This window comes from Myotis brandtii, unplaced genomic scaffold, assembly GCF_000412655.1.
Source record: "Myotis brandtii unplaced genomic scaffold, ASM41265v1 scaffold486, whole genome shotgun sequence".
Taxonomy (NCBI): Eukaryota; Metazoa; Chordata; class Mammalia; order Chiroptera; family Vespertilionidae; genus Myotis; species Myotis brandtii.
The window spans coordinates 264,915-286,391 of NW_005368569.1; the positions used below are offsets into that span (position 1 = coordinate 264,915).

The 21,477-nt window shown below is 50.8% G+C and overlaps 1 protein-coding gene across 1 annotated transcript in view; it reads left to right on the forward strand.

Moving 5' to 3' along the window:
• The first annotated feature begins 1,754 nt into the window (after positions 1-1,754).
• Positions 1,755-21,477, forward strand: part of CDH5 (cadherin 5, type 2 (vascular endothelium)) — a 22,169-nt gene continuing 2,446 nt past the window's right edge. Inside the window, exons 1-10 of the mRNA XM_014547794.1 lie at positions 1,755-2,034; positions 3,721-3,940; positions 7,717-8,005; positions 9,104-9,220; positions 10,368-10,532; positions 11,605-11,792; positions 12,661-12,911; positions 15,982-16,129; positions 18,194-18,320; positions 20,547-20,792. Of these exons, the coding sequence (XP_014403280.1) occupies positions 1,847-2,034; positions 3,721-3,940; positions 7,717-8,005; positions 9,104-9,220; positions 10,368-10,532; positions 11,605-11,792; positions 12,661-12,911; positions 15,982-16,129; positions 18,194-18,320; positions 20,547-20,792 (1,939 nt within the window). The 5' untranslated portion in view covers positions 1,755-1,846. The remainder of the gene's footprint in view (positions 2,035-3,720; positions 3,941-7,716; positions 8,006-9,103; positions 9,221-10,367; positions 10,533-11,604; positions 11,793-12,660; positions 12,912-15,981; positions 16,130-18,193; positions 18,321-20,546; positions 20,793-21,477) is intronic.

The following is a 21,477-nucleotide window of genomic DNA, read 5'->3' on the forward strand; positions in this document are numbered from 1 at the left end:
CCATCCATCCTCGGGTGAGAATTAACAAAACAAAACAAAAAACATACCCAGTGGCCAGCCCCTCCTAAACCTGGTCTGAGAGGTCATCAACTCTCACTTACACCAGTGGCTGCCTCCCCCCTCCTCTCCCCGAACTCAGCCAGTCCCCTCCCTCTCCATGGCCAACTGCACAACCCAACCGCATTCGCTTTCTACAGCTGCTATGGCAGACCAGCCCAGGCGTGGCGGCTTGACACACACAAGTTCACTCATTTGTTAACTTATCATTCCGGAGATGGGAAGTCGGAAAGGGGTCTCATGGGCTAAAGTCGGGGCTGTGGTCCTTCTGGCGGCTCCAGGGAGAATCCAGGCCCTGCCCTTCCCGGTTTCTGGAGGTGCCTACACCGTCAGAGGCCTGCAGCATTCCAGCCTGTTTCTGTGGTCGCATCTCCTTGGCCTGATTCTCTCCCCCACCTTCATGGGTCGACCCACACCATCCAGCACAATCTCTCTACCTCCAGATCCTTCACTGAATCGTATCTGCTGAAAGCCCTGCTGGCAGGTATAGGTTCCAGGGATGAGGGTGTGCACATCTTTCGGGGAGGGACCATCACACGGACCTGGCCGCCTCCTCTTGCGCCCCACCCTTCCCCGCTGTTCATTTCTATCTGACCCAGGGCCTTTTTGGGGTTTTTTTAATCCTCGCCTAAGGATATTTTTTCATTAATTTTTTTAGAGAGAATGGAAGAGAGAGGGGAAGACATAGAGAAATATCAATGTGAGAGAAACACATCGATTGGTTGCCTCTTGCATGTACCCCAATCGGGGCCCGGCCAGGGAGGAGCCTGCAACCCAGGTACGTGCCGCAGGCCGACATTCTATCCACCGAGCCCGACCGGCTAGGGCCCAGGGGCCTTCTTTTGGTTCTTCAAACACACGATCCACTTTTCTACCTCCGGGCCTTTGTGCTTGCTGGTCCTTCTGCCTGGGATTTCCTTCCGTCCCCTCAATTCCTGGGGCTGACACTCAGGTGTTGTCTTAAGTGTCATCTCTCTGAGTCCTTCCCTGGCCCCTCGGGCTCAGCCGCTGTCCCCTCTGCTGTGGCCTCCATTGTGGTCCCCCGGGCGCCTCTCATCACTAGCTGAGCTTTTTCTCATTCACTTATTTCCCAGGTGCTCCCGCTACCGGGTGTGCTCCCAGGGTGGCTCCTGTCTGTCTCTCACTGCAGCGCCCCAGGGGCCTCAATACCCAGCAAGGCTTGCACCCTGTCCTGCTCAGTGCCCTGAAATCACTCCCTCTTTCCCAGTTTCAATTCTGTTTGTCTGACTTTTTCTCTTTTGAGTCACTTCCCACTTGAGGGAGGAAGAAAGCACCAAGACTTGTGGTTCCTTTCCAGGCAAAGAAGGAAATGACCCACCGGGCCTGAGTCCAGGGGAGAGGCCGGGACAGGGGTCATGCCCGCTACCTCCCCTGAGTCAGGACCAGCTTCCTGGCCGGGACTCCCCACCTCCCCACGTCCCTGCTCACTGCCTGCCTCTCGCCTGGAATGGCTGCCCTTTCCAGATCCTACATCAAAGGGCACCTGGCCTCTTCCACGTCACCTGCCTCGTTTGTGACTAAGAAACATGAGCCGTGAGACGTGACACGTGGAGGCAGGCGGGCCTCCCCCTGGGCACATGGCACTTGCATTCTGGGGCCTGCTCTGCCCCACCCCGACCCCAGCAGGCCACTTCCTCATAGGCCAGTGGCATGGGCGTCGGGTGGGGGCTTTGGTTGCTAAGGTCAGCAGTCCCAGAGGCCACGCGGGCCCAGAGCAGACACCCTCGGCCCTCTCGGAGGCCCGCCTGGCGCCAGTGTCTCAGGGGAAATGTCACTAGAGTTTGGACATCTCCTGGGATGTGCGGAGTCCAGCCTCTCCCCTAGACGGCTGCAGGGGACAGCCCTGGAGGAGGCCTCCTGCCCAGCACCCCGCAAGCCCGCGTCTCTCTGGGCAGGAGCCCTGGTCCCACGACTACCCACCCGCCTTCTTGCCCTGAACCATCCCAGGGGCTGCAGGTCAGTGACAAGGGGACCCAGCAGGGAGGACCGATGGGGTCAGTGACGGCCAGGGTCAGAGCCTCCATCCACCGTGGGGCGGTGGGGAAGCCTCTCTTCCTGGACTTCTGGATGGAGCCAGGCCCCCACCGATGGGTGACCCCAGATCCCAGTGCAGGCTGATCCGAGGGCTGCCTTCAGGGCATGCAATCCGGGCAGTGGCGGGGGCCCTGCACTTGAAAGGCCCCTACGCTTGGTTTCCTGTTCTCCCATCTTCGTCTTGACATTCTTAATAACTTTTGAACCCCACACTGAAATTTTTCACTGGGTCCTGAAAATAATGAAGCCAATCTTTCGAGCCCAGACTGTCAGCCCCCACCTCAGCTCACCCTCCCCCTTTTTTTTACTCATCCCTCAAACCCCCTTCATCTGTCAACTGTCAAAATACTCCGTATCTGTGAGTCTGTTTCTGTTCTGCTTGTTTATTTTGTCTTTTAGATTCCACATAGAAGTGAAATCATATAGCATTTGTCTTTCCCTGTCAGACGTATTTCACTCTGATAAATACCCTGTAGTTCCATCCATGTTGCTGCAGATGGCGAGATTTCGTTCTTTTTTTATGGCTGAGTCACACTCAATTTCTATATGCGCCACATCTTCTTTATCCAATCATCTACTGGGCACTTCGGTTGCTTCCATATCTTGGCTATTGCAAATAATGCTGCAATGAACACGGGTCTTTTCGATTTTGTGTTCTGGGTTTCTTCAAATCCCCACACGTGGAAATGCTGGGTCTCTCTTTGCCTCTTGGTATAAATTGGTAGTTACAGAATAGTCACAGGAATGTAAAGTACAGCACAGAGAATATAGCTGATAATGTTATAATTACTACGTATGGTGTCCGATGGGTAGTAGTTTTATCGGGGTGATCACTTCATAAGTTATATAGACGTCTAATCACGGGGTTGGACACCTGAAACTAATATAACATTGTACGTCCACTGTTAACCTGAAACTAATATAACATTGTAGGTCAACTGTTAATTGGAAAATAAATAAACAAACGAAAAAGAGAGCAGCAGGAAAAAAGCATGAACCTTTGGGTCAGACAGACTTGGCTCACATTCTGACTCTGCTGCTTACTGTCTGAGTGATCTCAGGAATGTTACTAAACCCCTCTGTTCCTCAGCTCATCTCTAACATGAGGGTTATAATTATACCTACCTCGAGGGCTCTTGGGAGGATTAAATGAGATGATACAAAGTGCTTGGAACTGTGTCCCACTGTCCGCCCCACCACTTGCTCCAGCGTGAACATCACTTCTTTGTAGGTTGATTTTCCGGGTGTAAAAGGAGGGTAACTGGGTGCCCACTGCATAGGGCTTAGGGAGCAACCATCAGCATCAGCATCAGCATCACCCCCTCCTCCAGGAGACCTTCCCGACAGCCCTCCCCTGGGGCTGCCTGTTGCCTGCGCTTCCTGCCACACCAGCACATGTGACATTTAATAGGAATTATTTCTGTGTCTATCTTCCCCTCCCAGACTTGGAACTCTTTGGGGCAGGAACAGAGCCTGGTGCTGCTGGCATCAGCAGAGGGTGAAGGATGAAGGCGTGAACAGATCAGGGGAGTTCAGTTATCCCTGGGAGCTGCTCATCCACTGGAGTAGTAACCCATAAGCCTGATGGAGTCTCCTCTCTTTCCCCAGATCTGTGCCTCCTGGGAAGATGCATTTGCCCCTGATATTGCTGGCCACAGCGGGCACCTGTCTAGGCCTGCTGATGGCAGCTGCCGCAGGCACTCACCCTGCCCAGCTGGACACTCCCAGCAGGCTGCTCACCCACCAGCGCCAGAAGAGACACTGGATTTGGAACCAGATGCACATTGAGGAAGAGAAAAACAGCTCGCTGCCCCATCACGTGGGCAAGGTAAGGCTCAGGCCCAGAGCAGAAAGTGGCCCCGGTGAGGGCGGTGGTGGAGAAGGTGGTGGCTGTAGAGTTCGGGGTGTCAGTTGTGAGGGTAATGGTTCTGGTGGTAGAGACGGTGGGGGTGGTAGAAGTATGGGTGTTGGCGGTTGAGATAATGAAGGGAAAGATGATGTGGTGATAATGGTGGTGATGATAGTGGTAATGATGATAATGGTGGTGACGATGTTGGTGGTAGTAGTGGTGATGGTAATGGCGGTAATGATAGGGATGGGGAAGAGGAAGGTGGTGGTGGTGGTGGTGGAGGTGATGATAATGGTGATAATGGTGATGATGAAGGGGAAGTTGGTGGTGGTGATGGTGATCATGGAGGTGATGGTAAAGAGGAAGGTCATGATGGTGGTGGTGGTGGTGGTGGTGGTGGTGGTAATAATGTGGTAATGATAGAGATGAGGAAGAGGAAGGTGGTGGTGGTGGTATAAGTAATGATAATGGTGATAATGGTGATGATGAAGGGGAAGTTGGTGGTGATGATGGTGATCATGGAGGTGATGGTGGCAGTGATATGGTGGTGCTTGGGGTGGTGGTGATGGTAAAGAGGAAGGTCATGGTGGTGGTGGTGGTGGTGGTGGTGGTGATGGGGAAGAGGAAGATGGTAGTGGTGGTGGTGGTGGTGGTAGTAATAGTGGCCAGGAGAGTGATGGTGGTAGTGGTGATGTGTTGTTAGTGATTTGGCTGTGGTGGAAATGATGATAAACGCTTTGGTGTATTTTCTCCAAGACCTTAATCTATGGACCAAATATCCCTGGTAGAAGTGCCACCCCAGGCACAGGATGAGATGACCAGTTCAGTGCTTAGGGCAGAAGCAGCCAAGCCTGCCATAAAATGTTCCCATCTGAGAGGTTGGAAAACCTGAGCAGCCTTCTACAAAACTGTGCTGGTGACCAAGTTAGTCATCCAGGCCATAGTTTGCCAATCCTGGCCTAGGCCTTTGCACTTTCTCCAAAAAAACTTTCTCTCAGACTATCCCTCCCTAGTTTTCTGTCACCCTACACCACTCCCCAGATTCTAGCACACCCACAACAAGGTCCCTGACTGACACACACCTGCCCTCCAGGTCTCCAACCCCTACTTCCTTCCTCTTTAAAACATGCTCATCCCCAGTCACCTTCCTAGAACTCAGACTGACAGTGAACTGCATTCCTGTGTCACATTGTTCCTGATGTCAGAACCACTCTAATTCGGAAGAATAGCTCTAGCGGTGGATTTCACACACGATGACCGGTAGATGGAGTAGGTCTTTTGAGAGCGTTCAGTGAGGAAAGCATTTCTTTCAAGTGCATAAAATCTCACCATGTCAGTTTCTTGGAATCTAAACATGGCTGGCTACAGAAGTACCAGATCAATGCGCTGACGAGAGGAAGTAGGGTGCCAAGCACGGGCGAGGCTCTGGGGAGACCACGGTGGGCGAAGATAGCCTGGCCCCCATCCTTCTGCAGCTTGTGGTCTAAAATAGGGGCTGGCAGAACCAGCCCACCACATGGCTTTATATACACAGATTTATGGGGACAGTCACATGATTTACACATCGCCGTGGCTGCTTTCACGCTACGATGGCATATTTGAGTTGCTGTGATGAAGACCCTATGACCTACGAAGCTGGAAATATTTACTGTCTGGCCTTTTACAGAAACAGTTTTCCCAGCCTAGTCTAGAGGGATAGCAGACAGTAGGCAGAGAGCCCCGCAAACAGCACTGATGGAGGAGCCCTGTGGTTATAGAGAGGACCCTGGATGGAGGAGGGCGCAGTCCAACCGCCCATCAGAAACGCCACAGCAGCTGGGGGAACCCATCCACAGCCCCGCCAACAGCCAGCCGACTGTGCCCGGGGTCTAGTCTGGCTCCCAAAAGGGACTGGGACGTTTAAATCGCTCGATGCGGCCACTCAAGGGGAAAAGACGCTTGCCCAGGACACAGCCCTAGGAGAACGCACGAAAGCATCAGGCTCCCGGCTCCTGACGTGAGTCCTCTGTCACAGAGGGAAATATCACCAACCCACCCACGTCCTTTGTAATGAGATAATTGTGCCATGAGTCAGCCGCCGAAGAGAGTGGCCGGCTCCAAGGAGATCTGCAGGATGAGTCAGAGAGAATCAGCAGAGAGCAGGCGGCACCTGTGTCGCACACAGCCTGACACGCAGCCTCTGCGGGCTCCCCCAAGGGCCCTCGGCAGCAGGAAGAGCGTCAGGCCTGCCGTCATCTGCCATCAGCGCTCACTTGGCACCTGGAACTGGGCTGGGGGACAGAGGAGCCGAAGGCAGTCCCCACCCCGGATAGAAGCGAGGGTACATGGGGAGGGACAAGGACAGGGCTCCAAGATCACCTCCTGACTCCCAAAGATGTCATCCGAGGGAAGGAAGTCCCTGTTTACCAAGGCCAGAGCGCAGCGCCTTTGTTTACAGAGCTGGTTGGACAATGGGCGTGAGGCCTGGGCAGACTTCTGAATCCGCAGACACGGGTCAGCATGGCTTTGGGCATTAATACCTTATGTCCAAATATACTGATCATTTTTTTAAATATATTTTAAGTAAACAGACTCTTTTTTATATGTTTTTATTGATTTTACAGAGAGAGAGAAAGGGAGAAAGGGAGAGGGAGAGAGAGAGAAACATGGATCGGCTGCCTCCTGCACGCCCCCTAACTGGGGATTGAGCCTGGAACCTAGGCAAGTGCCCTGACGGGAATTGAACCTGTGACCCCTTGATGCTCAGCCAACTGAGCCACACTGGCCAGGGCTACAGTGATAACGTTTAAAGAGGAGGGCTCCCCACAATCTATACCCTCAGCCTAATTATGGGGAAAACGTCAGACAAATTCCAACAGAAGGACATTCTACACCCGGGCATCTTTAAACGGGCAGGGTCATCATCAGAAACACTGAAAGTCTGAGAAACTGTCACAGCCCAGAGGAGGGGACAGAAATCTGATGACTGGATGTCATGTGGTGCCCTGGATGGGATCCGAGAACGAAAAAAGGGGCATCCAGTAAAAACTTTAAAAATCTGCATAAACTGCGTACTTGGGTCAATGATAACGTAACAGTATCGGTCCTTTAATTATAACGAAGGTACCAGACTAGTGTGAGATGTCACTAATAAAGGAAGTTGGGAGCAGGAAGTACGAGCACCCTCTGTCGGAGGAAGGATATATTCTAATGAACTCTTACGCAGAATTCTAATAGAACAGATCAAAGGTGACTCACTCCCCCTCACTACCCAAACCATGTGGATCCCAGCACACGGATCGGAACCAAGTTTGGAACTACCCTTGTATCCTAACCCTGAGCAACCCACACGGGGCCCCCGACCGTCCCTTCAGGCCACCTGTGAGAGCCTCGCTGTTCATCAGATGACACAGCCACTGGGCATGGGACCTCCGCATGGACCCATCTGCCTGCCCCGCACACCGCAGCCCTGCTCCAGGAAGCTCACCACCTCCAGCTGCTGCCCTGCCTCTCTCCCTCCCTCCACCTCACGCCCAGTCCCATGTCCTCACCTTGCAGACCCTTCTCTACACTCGGTTGTATGTCAACTATACTTTAATTTTTTAAAATTGCAGTGTCCCATTTGGATCCCTGGCCAGCACCACACATACACACATGTGCACAAACATGCATGTGTGTACATACACACACATGTACATGCACACAGGAACTTGCATGCACACACACACACAGCCACCGCTGCCCATTCCCAGCTCAGAGCACCTCTTCTTTCCTAGATCATATCGAGTGAGAACCGCAAGAACACCAAATACGTGCTGCGAGGAGAGGCGGCTGACAAGATCTTCCGGGTCAATGAGGTCACGGGGGATGTGTTTGCCTTTGAGAGGCTGGACAGGGAGAAGACCTCCCAGTACCACCTCACTGCCCTCATAGTGGACAAGAACACCAACAAGGAGCTGGAGCCTCCTTCCAATTTTCTCATCAAAGTTTACGACGTGAACGACAACTGGCCTGTGTTCACTCACCAGTTTTTCAACGCATCTGTGTCCGAGATGTCAGCTGCGGGTATGTGCTCAGTCTGTCCCTCTCTCCTCTTCCTCCCCCATCCCCAGCCTGGAGGCGCCTCTCCATCAACAACTTCAATGCCTGGGGCTAGGATTCAGTGAGTTTAGGGCAGTGATTGTAATGACCCCAGCCATAGACTGCGCCCTGATCCTGATCATGGACTGAGCCCTGACCCTAGTCATAGACTGAACCCTGATCCTGATCTTGGACTGAACCCTGACCCTAGCCATAGACTGAACCCTGATTCTGATCATGGACTGAACCCTGACCCTAGCCATAGACTGAGCCCTGATCCTGATCATTGACTGAACCCTGATCCTGATCACAGACTGAACCCTGACCCTAGCCATAGACTGAGCCCTGATCCTGATCATGGACTGAGCCTTCACCATCAGAGGCACACATGTCTGATTACTTTTCAGAGCAAACCCCACCCACTCTCTGACTCTCAGGACTGACACAGAGCATAGCTTTTGCACATGAATAATGCCAGCTCTGCCACCAAGGTGAGACGAGTCCTCTCTGGGATCCATGCAGGAGTAGAGGGGGCAGGACTGGGGCCCTCACCTCAAGGTGTGTCACCAGCCTGGACCACAGGCCTCCAGAGATTACTATCCACTCAGTTCCACCCCAAGCTCCCAGGAGGTGCCTGAAAGGGTTCCCTTCCCCCGCTTAGTCCAGGGGCCCCGGCCAAGGCCCTGGGACCAGACCTTCTATTAAGAAGGGGGGTCCTGGTATTCAAGGGGAAAGAGCTGTAACCCCCACCCCTGTGGGGGCCTCTTCCCACGCCCTTGTTTCACCTTCCAGGGCAGGAAAGAAGCATCCCTCACTCTCCTAGGTTCCTCCTCATGACCCCACCACGTGCCCCTTCCTCCCTCCCCCGTAAATGGAAGTCACCTGCTCTCTCTGCCCCCTTCGAGGCCGATCAGGCTGAGCCTACCCTGCTGCCAGCACTTTGCCCCCATGCAGGCTCCTCAGGAAATAACGCAGCCTTTTCGCCCGGGGGCCCTGGGGGAGGTGGGTTCAGGGGACACCCATCTGGGAACGGGGTGGGGCTGGCAGTCACACGGCTGCAACCCCTGGACTCTCTCTCCACAGGGACCTCCGTCTTCCAACTGACAGCAGTGGATGCAGATGACCCCACCGTGGCAGAGCACACCACCGTCATGTACCACATCCTGAAAGGAGACGAATATTTTGGCATTTCTAACTCTGGTCTGTGAGACTGACCCTCCTGTGGCTCGGGGGGGGGGGGGGGGGGGGGGTTGGTGTGGGTGCTGAGGGAAGCCCAGTCTGACAGGGGTCACTGACCACTTGGCCACACTGTGCTAAGGAGGTGGTTGGTATCCCATGGTAAGACAAGGTGGCTGGTGAGGGCAGAAGGAAGCAGACAGGTGCCCAAGACACGGACTCCAGTCCAGGGAACAAAATCAGGACCCACGCGTGGACACAGGAGGCAGGAGTGGAAGCTGGTTACAGCTCTGGGTGCAGGTTCAGACAGACCTGGCTGCCAGGCCCAGCTCTCCCACTCGCCTTCTCTAAAGACCTCAGGCAAGTCCACTAACCTCTGTGAGCCCTCGTTCCCACACCCCAGAATGGGATGCTTCTATTCGTCCTGCACAGTGGTTGTGAAGTTTGAGTTTGATATGATGTATAGAGAGCAAATGGCCCATTGTAATTATATACTCAGTGTGGCTTTAAGAATTGTAAGGACTGCCCTGGCCAGTTGCTCAGTGGTGAGAACATCAGCTCTCAGACCGAAGGGTTGTAGGTTTGATTTCGGGTCAAGGGCATGTACCTTGGTTGCAGGTTTGTTGCAAGTTCCCCAGCCCCAGCAGGGGCGCGTGCGAGAAGCAGCCAATCAATGTGTCGCTCTCCTGTTGATGTTTCTCTCTCTCCCCCACCTCCCTCCCTTCCACTCTCTCTGGAAATCAATGTAAAATATACCCTCGGCTGAGGACTTAAAAAAAGAAAAACTGTAAGGACTGAGTCTTCAGAGCAAGATAGGCCTGAAGGGATGGCAAATACATAGCAGACGCACCCTCCCTGTGGGGCGCCACGGTGGGCACACGGACCCATCACAGGCCTCCTCTACGCTGAGCCGAGAGGGGGCCTCAGGCTCTTTCTCAGCACAGTGCTCCCGGCAGCTAAGGCTAATATTGGACCAAACTGTTTGGGCAGCTCTGGCCTCGAAGTGCAGGGGTGGCGGCAGGGGGTGGTTGGCCAGTGTCCCTCAGCCCTGGCTGCACACTAGAATGCCCTGGGCGCTTTGCAGTCAGGTGCCCTCTGGAGAAGGCCTGGGCACCAGCATTTTCTCCAAGCTCCCCAGGTAACATGGCTCCTGCTGGGACCCTTTCTGCAGGACTCGTCTTCACCAAAGTCAACAACCTGGACCGAGAAACACAGGCCAAGTACGAGATCGTGGTGGAAGCCCAAGATGCCCAGGGCCTCCGCGGGGACTCCGGCACGACCACCGTGCTGATCACTCTGGAGGACATCAACGACAACTTCCCCATCTTCACCAAGAGTGAGCCCCTCCCCTGGGACCCTGGGCAGGGCAGCGGGCGGAATGCTCCAGATGCAGTGACCTGGGGCTCGACCCCTCACCCCACCCCAGGGTGGGCCTAGGGCTCAGGGAAGTCACTTTGGCGAAGGAGGGGCCCTGCTCCCCATCCCTGCGCACATTCCCAAGGCTGTCCTACTGCCCCTGACTCAGAACACTGAGCCCAGCCACAGACTGATTCTCCCCAAAAATGTCTGACAAGAGCTTTTCACATGCCCTGGGTGGGGTTGAGGAGGAAGGCGATGGCTCTTCACATGAACCCTCTAATACTGAGGCAAAGCCAGACGCTCGGCCTCCCCAAGGACAGGCCAGTTTTCCTGAAGTGGCCTCGTTGTGCATGGCTTAAGCTCCCGGAAGGCGGGACTTGCCTCCTTGTCCCTCTTGTCAATGCATAATTCCCCTAGCAAAGTGCCTGGCATACAGTAGATGCTTAATAACTAGTTCGATAGATGGATGGATAGATGGATGGATGGATGGATGGATGGATGGATGGATGGATGGACAGATAGAGGAGAACTATTTTGCCTTGACACTGAAAATTCCAGTGGCATTATTATTATTATTAACTAGAGGCCCAGTGCAAGGATTAGTGCACCGGTGGGGTCCCTTGACCTGGCCTGCGGGGATCAGGCCAAAACTGGCTCTCTGACATCCCCTGAGGGGTCCCGGATTGCGAGAGGGCACAGGCCAGGCCAAGGGACCCCACTGGTGCACCATCGGGGCCAGGGAGGGACCGTGGGAGGGCTCCAGGGCATGTCCGACCCATCTCACCCAGTCCCAATCGGCCGGACCCCAGCAGCAAGCTAACCTACTGGTTGGAGCACCTGCCCCCTGATGGTCAGTACCCATCATAGTGACTGGTCGAACGGTCGAATGAATGGTGAGACACTTAGCATATTAGGCTTTTATTATATAGGATTATTATTATCTTCCCATGCCCATTTCCCGTATCAGAATATATTAGGGTAATAGGAGGGACAATTGCCTTGTGGATCTCATTAACCTAATGCCCTCTGGGGCGCCCTATTTGCATCAGCCAACTACAACTTTACGGTGCCTGAAGACATCCGTGTGGGCAGCCCCCTGGGCTCTCTGTTTGTTGAGGACCCAGACGAACCCCAGCACCGGATGACCAAGTACAGCATCGTGCAGGGAGAGTTCAGGGACACCTTCACCATCCAGACGGACCCCGCCCACAACGAGGGCATCATCAAGCCCACAAAGGTTTGCAGGCCGGGGGCGATGGGGACAGATGTGGGGTTGGGGGCTCCCAGCATCTCCAGAACTCGCCCAGGGTGGCTAGCAGGTCAGAGGCCATCAGAGATGCACTCTGGTCAGCTTGGAGCTAGCCATGTGCTCACGGACACTGGGACGGCGTAGCGAGGAGAGAAGGATCGGTGCCTTAGGCTGGGTCATGCCTGAAGCAGACCGTGAGGCAAGGATTTGGTGTAAACAGTTTACGTGGGAGGTGATCCCAGGAAGCCCCAGCAGCAGTGACAGGAGAAAAGGAGGAAGATGAATCGGCTTCTGGAAGGGTGAGTAGGAGAGTACAGTGGGGCCTTGACTTACAAGTTTAATTCGTTCCGAGACCGAGCTAGTTAAGGAGCTCGTTAACTCAAATTACTCTATCAACTCAATGCAAAAAATCAGCCGAGAGACAGCTGGTATCTCAAAAAACTCGTTAGTCGGGACACTGGTAAGTCAAGACCCCACTGTACTAAGCAGGCAAGGGCAGGAGAAGATTCTTGAGCAAAAACATAAGAAAAGACTCGTCCTTAAGGAGCTGTGGCTAGAACCACTAGTCTTTGATCCCCCTTGAGAGCAAGACTGGGGCTGGTCCCTGTGTGTCCCCAGGATTTGAAACAGGGCCAGGCTTGAGGGTGGAGCAAGGAAACAGCTGAGATGGGAGGGGGGGGGGGCAGCTGCAGACAGCCACTCCCTTGATGGCCTGGGAAATATCACTTCTCCAGGCCTCCAGCCCCTCATCTGTAAAATGGGTATCATCCCGGAACTACCTCGCAGGACTGCTGGCAAGATCACACCCCACATGCGGGGCTCTGAACAGGGGCTCACCATCCTCTTCCCTCCACAGCCCCTGGACTACGAACGCATCCAGCAATACAGCTTCACCATCGAGGCCACGGACCCGACCATCAACCTCCGCTACTCAAGCAGCGTCTCCGCCAAAAACAAGGCCCGTGTCACCATCCATGTCACCGACGTGGACGAGCCCCCCGTCTTCCAGAAGCCCTTCTACCACTTCCAGCTGCAGGAGAACCTCAAGAAACCTCTCATCGGCTCGGTGCTGGCCGTGGACCCCGACGCCGCGCGGAGGAGCATTGGGTGAGGAGGGGGTGAGGAAGGGGGTGGTCATGACAGTCCTGGCCTGAGGTCCTTCTGGCTGCTGGACTGAGCCCAGGCCCAAAGGGAAAACCTCCCGGCGCGTACGTGGGAAACGCAGAGACAGGACTAGCAGCCAAGCTCTCCCACTGGCCCACGTGGCCCTCTCTTCCACCCTCTGGGACCGTGTCCTGCCTGAGCACCACCTCGCACAGCCCCGGCCACCAGAGCCCCTCGGCCTTGAAGGGCCTGTTCTCTGGACCCCGGCTCCCCCAGGTCTGGCTCCCCCAGACCTCATCGAGGGAGACCTGATGGTCAAGAGGGCAACCAACCAGACAACATATGTAAATTCTCTGCACCCAACACGTTTTATTAAATCTGTCTTCCCAAAACACAAGAGGGAAAAGTGCTCATTTCACGGAGAAATGACACAAAGATGGATAAAGAAACATCAGCAGCCCCCCACTCCCAGATAACGCCTGTTCACCAAACTCATGTTTGATGGGGTCCTATCACGCCTTTCTTCATGGCAAATGGCAAGATATGTTAACGGCAGGTCTGTTGTTTGCTTGTCCGGTTTGGTTTTTTTATTGTTTTAATTTTTTTTATCATGCCATGCCCATTTCATCACCACTTGTTCTTCTGTCTCAACTAGACTCCTCTCTTCACCCCCTGGGACAAAAGATATAGTTCTAACTCATACTTTCTAGGGCCACTTAACATTTGATAGTGATTATGAATTTAATCCAATCTCATGCTATTCCCGAGGATTAGCCGATGGTACCAGCACCAAATAAGTAACTCCTGGTTTCCTGACCCTCTTTATATACTAGGCTCCTGTCTGCATCCAAATCTATTTCTGAATCCTCTATTCTATCTATTCTCTGGCAAAGCCATCCTGTTTTATTGTAGCAGCTTTACCCTGAAACTTGGTGTATAGAGGGTAAGCCCCTCCCTCCTTGCTTTTTACTTTACATACTTTCTATGCACCCTAAAACAGTCTTTCTTTTGAATTTTTAAATTCTTTACCCAGTTTTTTAAAACCCATCGGAATTCTAATGAGAATCGTGTTTACATATCAATGTGGGGGAGTTAATGTTTCTATGTTATCGTCTTCTTCTTAAGGACAAACGCGACCCTCCTTTCTGGACACATCTCCTACGTTCCTGGGCTACTGCTCTCATGGCCATTCTACTCTAAATAGTCTGTGACGATCACTTTTCTTCTTCACTGACCCAAGGGCTAATTTAAGATCGGCTTTTTTCTTTTCACTTACCAGTGGTAGGGCATTTTGTATTTTTGCTTTAACTTGTTTCGTGATGTAATATAATGGTAGCTGTGTTCATTCTTTTCCTTGACGCTTTTGCTTTATGTATTTTCGTGTTTCTAATAGTTGATAACTATTTTACCTTCGCTACAACTTCTAACTTTTATCCTATGACCTTACCCAGTTTTTCCCGCCTAAACATTTTGCCTTCAACTCCACGTTGCCTGATGTTAAGTTCACCAGTCCTCTGTTCATGTTATTCGTGTTTGCCTGATAATATATTTTCCAAACTTGACTCTTAGCTTTGCCAGGTCATTTGACATTAAGTTGTCTTTCAAAAATACAACGTAGTTGACTTTGCTTTTTCATCTAAACTGGGATGCTTTGTGTGTAACCTATTTACATTTTTTCATCATAAGTGACAAATACAATTTTATTTTTTTATTTTGTTTTACATTTCCCATTTCTCAAACTTAATGGTTTTTCTTCTTTTCCCCCATCTATTTTTTTCTCCAAGATATTTGGGTACAGTACATTCATTTTGACTTTTATCAGTGAAATTTACTTCCATCTGTAAAATTATAAATGTTTCCCAGGACCTACATTTTCTAGTTAAAAATCAATCTCTCTCTCTCTCTATATCTCTCTCTCACACACACACACACACACACACACACACACACACAACACCATTGCTTTTTTATATATAATAATAAATCAATAGTTTCATTTTAATTCCTCCCAAGGTTTTGCTTTATATTGAGACATTTTTCAATTAGATGAAGTTTTCAAAAAAATTTTTTCAGGGCCTCTCTTTGTGGATGAGAGCTATCATTCCTGATTTCTTGCATGTTTACAAACACCACAGTTTGTTTTGTTTTGCCTTCTTATGTTCATAACATCTAGATGTGCTTGTCTAATACTCAGATTATAGACACTTCACTCCAAAACTACTATCAAAGTGTTCTAGCATTTAATTTATGGGGACTTTCTGGGGTGACTCTGGTTTCTCTTTATAAAAATGCTTTTTTTTTTCCCTAACTGGACCCTTCAGTGTCTTCGTATAGACTTGAAATTCAAAAGTGTCATCAGGATATACCTAAATACTGATCCCCTTTTAAAACCATGCCTCATATCAATGGCCACTTTTAATCTGTAGATTCAGGCCTTTCTTCAGATCAGGAAAGTTTCCTTTCATTATATCTTTTGTCATTTCTTCTGTTCCATTTGCTCTGGAACTTTCTTCAGTGGTAGCAAATAATTATTATAATTATAGTTCTCCTCTCTCTTTTCACCTCTTCATACCTTTGTTTATGATTTCTGGAAGAACTGTTTACAGTTTTACTTCACAAATTTAATTTTCTTTCACTCACTTCTTATCTCTTACAGCTCCTTTTTTTTATATTTCTTCCTGGCTCTTGCCCAACTATCTTTTCATTCATCACAAACACAATCCCAGCTATAGGGTAGGTGATGAAAGTGCACCTGCCTCAGCTCTGAGAGCACAGTTGATGGAGTCTCAGGCACCACCCTCACATCAGAGATGACAACAGCACTAAGATCAAAGGGATCACCTCGCTTCTCTGGACCCCTCTGGGTGGTGGGGTGCAATGGGCAGTGAGAAGAGGACGGAGGAGGATGCAAGGGCCTTGTCTGTCATACTAGGGAAGTGAACTCAGCCGGGCAGTGAGAAGAGGACGGAGGAGGATGCAAGGGACAGATCCTGAAGGGCCTTGTCTGTCATACTAGGGAAGTGAACTCAGCAAAGAGCAATAGAAAGCCATGATTCTCTCTCCCCCCCGGCAGATACTTCATCCGCAGGACCAGCGACAAGGGCCAGTTCTTCCAAATAAGCAAGCAGGGGAATATTTACAACGAGAAAGAAGTAGACAGAGAAGTCACTCCCTGGTATAACCTGACTGTGGAGGCCAAGGAGCTGGATTCTAGAGGTGAGTAACCCCATCTGCCAGGCCATCGGGGCTTTTCTCCTTTCCTTCCTTCATTCGAAGTTGGCATCATCTGTCACGGTGGGTCTCTGGAGGTTTCTAAGCTCCCTTAGAGCACCGCTTGGCTGGGATGTTAGGCAGCCTTCATCCCCGAGTGCGGACGGACCAGCAAGCGTCCATATCCCCTGAGACCTTGTTATCAGGGCCAAGGGCCAGGCCCCAACCCGAGACTGAATCGGAATCTCATGCACAGTACCGTTTATGAAGCGCTGTCCCCGTGACAGGAATCACCTGGGGCACCTCTTAACCTAGAGCTTTGCAGACCCCTCCCTGGAGGTTCAGGCCCAGTGAGCCAGAAACGGGGCCAAGAAACATGCATTGGACAAGCGCCACATGATTCTTATGATCATGGATTTTGGAAAAGGCTGTCTGGGGCTCTTTATGTCCCAGTTAGGGGGTTGAATTCAAAATCTGCGGCAGGTTCTAACTCCAAGGTGGTTAGGTTCTCCAGAAATTGGTGTAACATGCGCCAAAGGGAAAGGCAAGAGTTGGAGTTTTGCACCCTTGGCCTCTATAAGAAAATCACCACTGCCCTACAGAGGAAGATTAACATTCCCGCCTCACCCAGGAGACCACGCCCTCCCCTGGAGAGGGGGCGAAAGCAGGACTTGGCCACCGCCCCCCAGTGCTACCCACATCCCCAGTATGACAGCCAGGCCAACTGTGATGGACTCCTGTGTTTTCAGATCCATCTTTAGCCCTTTCTTCCCCATCTATTTACAGTCATACACTTTTTAAAATTTTGAAAGTAATTTAAATTTTAAAAGTTATTTGTTGTTTCTTTTAAAATATGGAAAATACAAACTAGGAGAAGAAAATGATCCCCCCATAATCCTACCATACAGAGACCACTACTGTTAGCACTTTAGTGTACCTTCTGTGGTCCTTTTTCTAGACCAGTGATGGCAAACCTTTTGAGCTCGGCGTGTCAGCATTTTGAAAAACCCTAACTTAACTCTGGTGCCGTGTCACATATAGAAATTTTTTGATATTTGCAACCATAGTAACACAAAGACTTATATTTTTGATATTTATTTTATATATTTAAATGCCATTTAACAAAGAAAAATCAACCAAAAAAATGAGTTCGCATGTCACCTCTGACACGCGTGTCATAGGCTCGCCATCACTGGTCTAAACTATATGACATTAAACTGATGGAAGCTGTTAGCAGAGCCCAGCAAGGACCCACGATTCAGAGTCAGAATGATGGACTTGACAATAAGCTAAGTGAGTGGGAGACACTGCCATTCACAGGATGTTCAGTGGTGAAAGGAACAAGAAATCAAGCCCACAGCATCTACTAAATGCAAAAAGATTTACACATGCGCCTTTTAGATAGCAGGCACACGGAACTTCCAATGGCGTGAGGTTCTCAGCAATCTTCCAAATGTAAACAAAAAAAAATGTGTGTTAGCTTATGTTTTTTGTACAGGTCAGGCTCTTCAAACTATTTTTCATGTATTAATTTGTTGCTATTTCACAGCTAGGTTATCAATTGAGAAATACTCTTTTCATATTTTACAGGTGAAAATCCATGACACAGAGAGTTTAAGTAACATTTCCAATGTCAAATGACCGTTAGTAAACTAAGTTGCTGGGATTAAATTCCAAGCAATTTAGCATCAGCGTCCATCCTCTCACAGTGGAAGTTCATCCTTATGGTCCACAATTCAATAAGTTGCACTTTGCAATATTGAAACCCCCTTTGTCAGTCAGGAAGCTAAGACTGGCTTACATGTACAAAGTCCTTCACCCTACATGATGCTTTTACATTTGATTTCCCAACAACCAGTGGGGAAGGGAGAACAGGAAGAACCACACAGCTTACATGAGTTGTCCAAGGCAAAATAGCTTGTTTCCCTCTAGTGTGTGTCTCTCTCTCTCTCTCTCTCTCTCTCTCTCTCTCTCTCTAAGTCAGCGTTGCAGGTGGGAGGCAGCCAGGGCCAGGTCTAAACCCAAAGTCTCCATCACTGAACTCCAGACAAGCCCAGCACCATCACTGACCACCCGCATCTTCCACACTCCAGCTGGTGGTGCAAATCTTGGCAACAGACGCGGACATAACGCCAAAAAATGTGAAGTTCAAATTCTCCCTGAACACCCAGGACAGCAACTTCACCCTCACGGATAATCACGGTACGTCCACATGAAAGTACCTGGCTCTTAGGAGGGTCAGGAGGGAGGTTATTTGAGTCTTGAAGCGCCAGGATCAAGGCTCAAGCCAACAAACTGGGGGCAAGGCCTCACTGGGGTTTTCATTTCATGGCATATTTTGTACAATTTCTGCCAAATCCTTATTGGCCTATACAATGGTCATAGGTGCTCTGGCCAAACTGTCAAGTCCTCATAGCCTGCCATTTCCCATAAGAGACTAGGCGTACAGAATAGATACAGGTGCAGACAGTCAGTTCGGCTTCTGCCAAATACCTTATTGGCCTATACAATGGTCAGAGGTGCCCTGGCCAAACTGTCAAGTCCGCATAGCCTGCCATTTCCCGTAAGAGACTAGGCGTACAGAATAGATACAGGTGCAGACAGTCAGTTCGGTTCCCAAACTAGCCAAGGGATTCCTTCTCACACGCAATCTCTGAGCTCCGCATAATTACAAATTAGTCTATGACATGGAACTTTGAGGTCACTTCCAAAAAGTCAAAACTGGACATGTGAAATTCGAAATGCCAAGGAATCAGAAAACTTGGTCTTAATTCAATTACAATAACTACTTACTGCCAGGGGCCTGGGACAGGATCTGGTCCACCAATCACAGCCCAGAGAGTCCTATGATGTCAGTAGTAGCCAATCAGAGCTTCCAATGAGTAAGCGCTCAGGGGTGGGATCATGCTGAGTTGATTGCACTCCGGTCACTGGTAGACAGGTTTCCGTAGCTTCAGCAGCTTCCTCAGAAAAAATAAAATAAAAATAAAAATCCCCCTTAAATCTCACTAGAGCAATCCATCGCCCAGCATGGGGTGGAATTCCTGCCCGTCCCTGATTGGCAAAACTGTTGTTGGTGAGGATCCCTGTATGGACACAGCCACTGCAGGGTCAGGATGAGGAAGGTCGGAGAAGGAATCTCTGAGAGCGGGGGCAGACCCAGAGGATCGGCCACAGCCTCCTGGGGGCAGGGAAGGTGGCCATGACGTGTTGACAGTCAATGACGGACCACTCAGCGTTCAGCTGTCTTTAGTAGTAACTAATGTGGCCAAAATACCCATCACCCCATCCCAAGGTCCACCTCAATCCCACCTCAGAGAGGTCTGCAAGGGGGTGGAAAGCTTAAGTGCTACCCCAAGGAGCCCCCACGTGCGGCCAGGAGGCAAGCTTGTTGGTCTTGGATTCACTGAGCGTGAGTGTCCTGCTATAGCATTAAATGGGAATAGTAAGAAAGCGCTCATTTCTCCCATAGTGCCAATGGCCATATTGTTCACTCTCAAGTATAACAGACAAGGCTACTTAATAATGAAATGCACTAGCTTTCCTTTGAAATCTAAAATATGGCCTCCTTTGCTCTCGGCTGGCTTGCTTCATGGACCAACCCTACACAGCGGCCAAATACCCCCTCCAAATCCTGTGCCCTCCCCCGGCCATCAGTATCATGACCTCCCAGGAAGCCTACAAAGGGAGGATTATCTGGCCTCTGCCCAAAGCCACGGAGTCAGCAATGGACGGGGGATAGGGACGCAAGGAAAGGAGGTGGTTGGGAAGGGGTGAGGTCTGAACGCCTGCAGGTTTAAAACGCTCCCTCGGGGGTTCTGCACAGGACACCATTGATTGGAGCTGGAAGGGAAAGTCAAATTCGGGCCAAAGCCCAGCCCCAGGCCCAGCCTGCCCCAGATATTCTCAAGTCCATATGCAATCATTCCCTCAGCATGCCCAGGAACGTAAGCACTGTTTTTACTTTCTAGCCAATTTGCAGGGATAACAGAAAGAGTCTCAGAAGTTAGCCTGATCTAAAAGACTATTGAAAACTTTATTTCCCCGATTATTATTTGTCAGAGCTTAAAACAATACATTCATTAACTGAGCTGAAAGAGAGTCGCCTATCATTAGAGTGGAGTTAGGGAGGAAGGGATCAGGCATATTAGATGCCCACAGAAAGAGAAAACAGGGATTTTACATTCTGGCCAAGCCAGTCTTAGAAGATACATCCAAGGAGCTGCCCAAAATATCCCCGCTCTGGAAGAACAAAAGGCTGAAACATAAGGCAGGGGATGCAAAAAAACACAGAGGCACCCCAGGTGGCACATGGGCGAGCACAATCCAGGAGGACTCCCAGGAGGAGACAAGCTACACTGTCAGGGCAGACAAGGGGACAGGCACTCCTGGCAGCACAGCCTGACTCTGAGGCCCTGGTGCTTCCAGATAACACGGCCAACATCACCGTCAAGTATGGGCAGTTTGACCGGGAGCATACCAAGGTCCACCACCTGCCTGTGCTCATCTCGGACAACGGGCGGCCGAGCCTCACAGGCACCAGCACGCTGACCGTGACGGTGTGCAAGTGCAACGAGCATGGCGAGGCCACCTTCTGCAACGGGAAACTCTACCAGGGGTACAACATCATCCCCGTGCTGGTAGCCATCTTCCTCTGCATCCTCACTATCACAGGTCAGTGCCCGGAGGCGGGAGGGGACAGGGAGGGGGCTGCTCCAAGGGAGGGAGAGGCCAGGGATCCAGGTCAGTCCTGCCTCCAGCCCACAGGATAGCCCTGAGCCAGTCCCCACCCTGAGCCCCAGTGAGATAGGACTGCCAACTTCACCTCCCTGGGTGCCTAAGGATGGTGGGGAGGGGGACCGGGCTCAAGGACCCTCCCCCACTTTAAAATTCTTTCTATACGACATTCAACTTCCTGTGTGCCAGGCACCATTCTTGGCACTTATTTACATGAAAACTGTTTTAAAAACAGAGGATCCAGTTCACCCTTTGGGAAGAGATACAAAGTTTAAAAACGTCTCATTTTGATGATCTCCAGGAGCTTTCTTCCCTTTTAGAGGGTTCCTCCTGCCGGGATATCACTTTTTTTCTGGTTAGGAGCATTTCAGGCCTTGCCTTAGTTTGGGTTTCCCCGGAAGCAGAACCTAGGATTGGGGTGCACGTGGTTTGTTTGGGAGGTGCTTCCAGGAAGCCCAGAAGGAAGAGGGGATGCAAACGGGAGACAACCAACAGATCGACGTTGTGCTTTCACAATGATATTTCTCTCGGTCTCTCTCCCTCTCCTCTCCTCTCTCTCTCTCTCTTAAATCAATTTTTATTTTATTTTAAATATATTTTATTGATCTTTTACAGAGAGGAA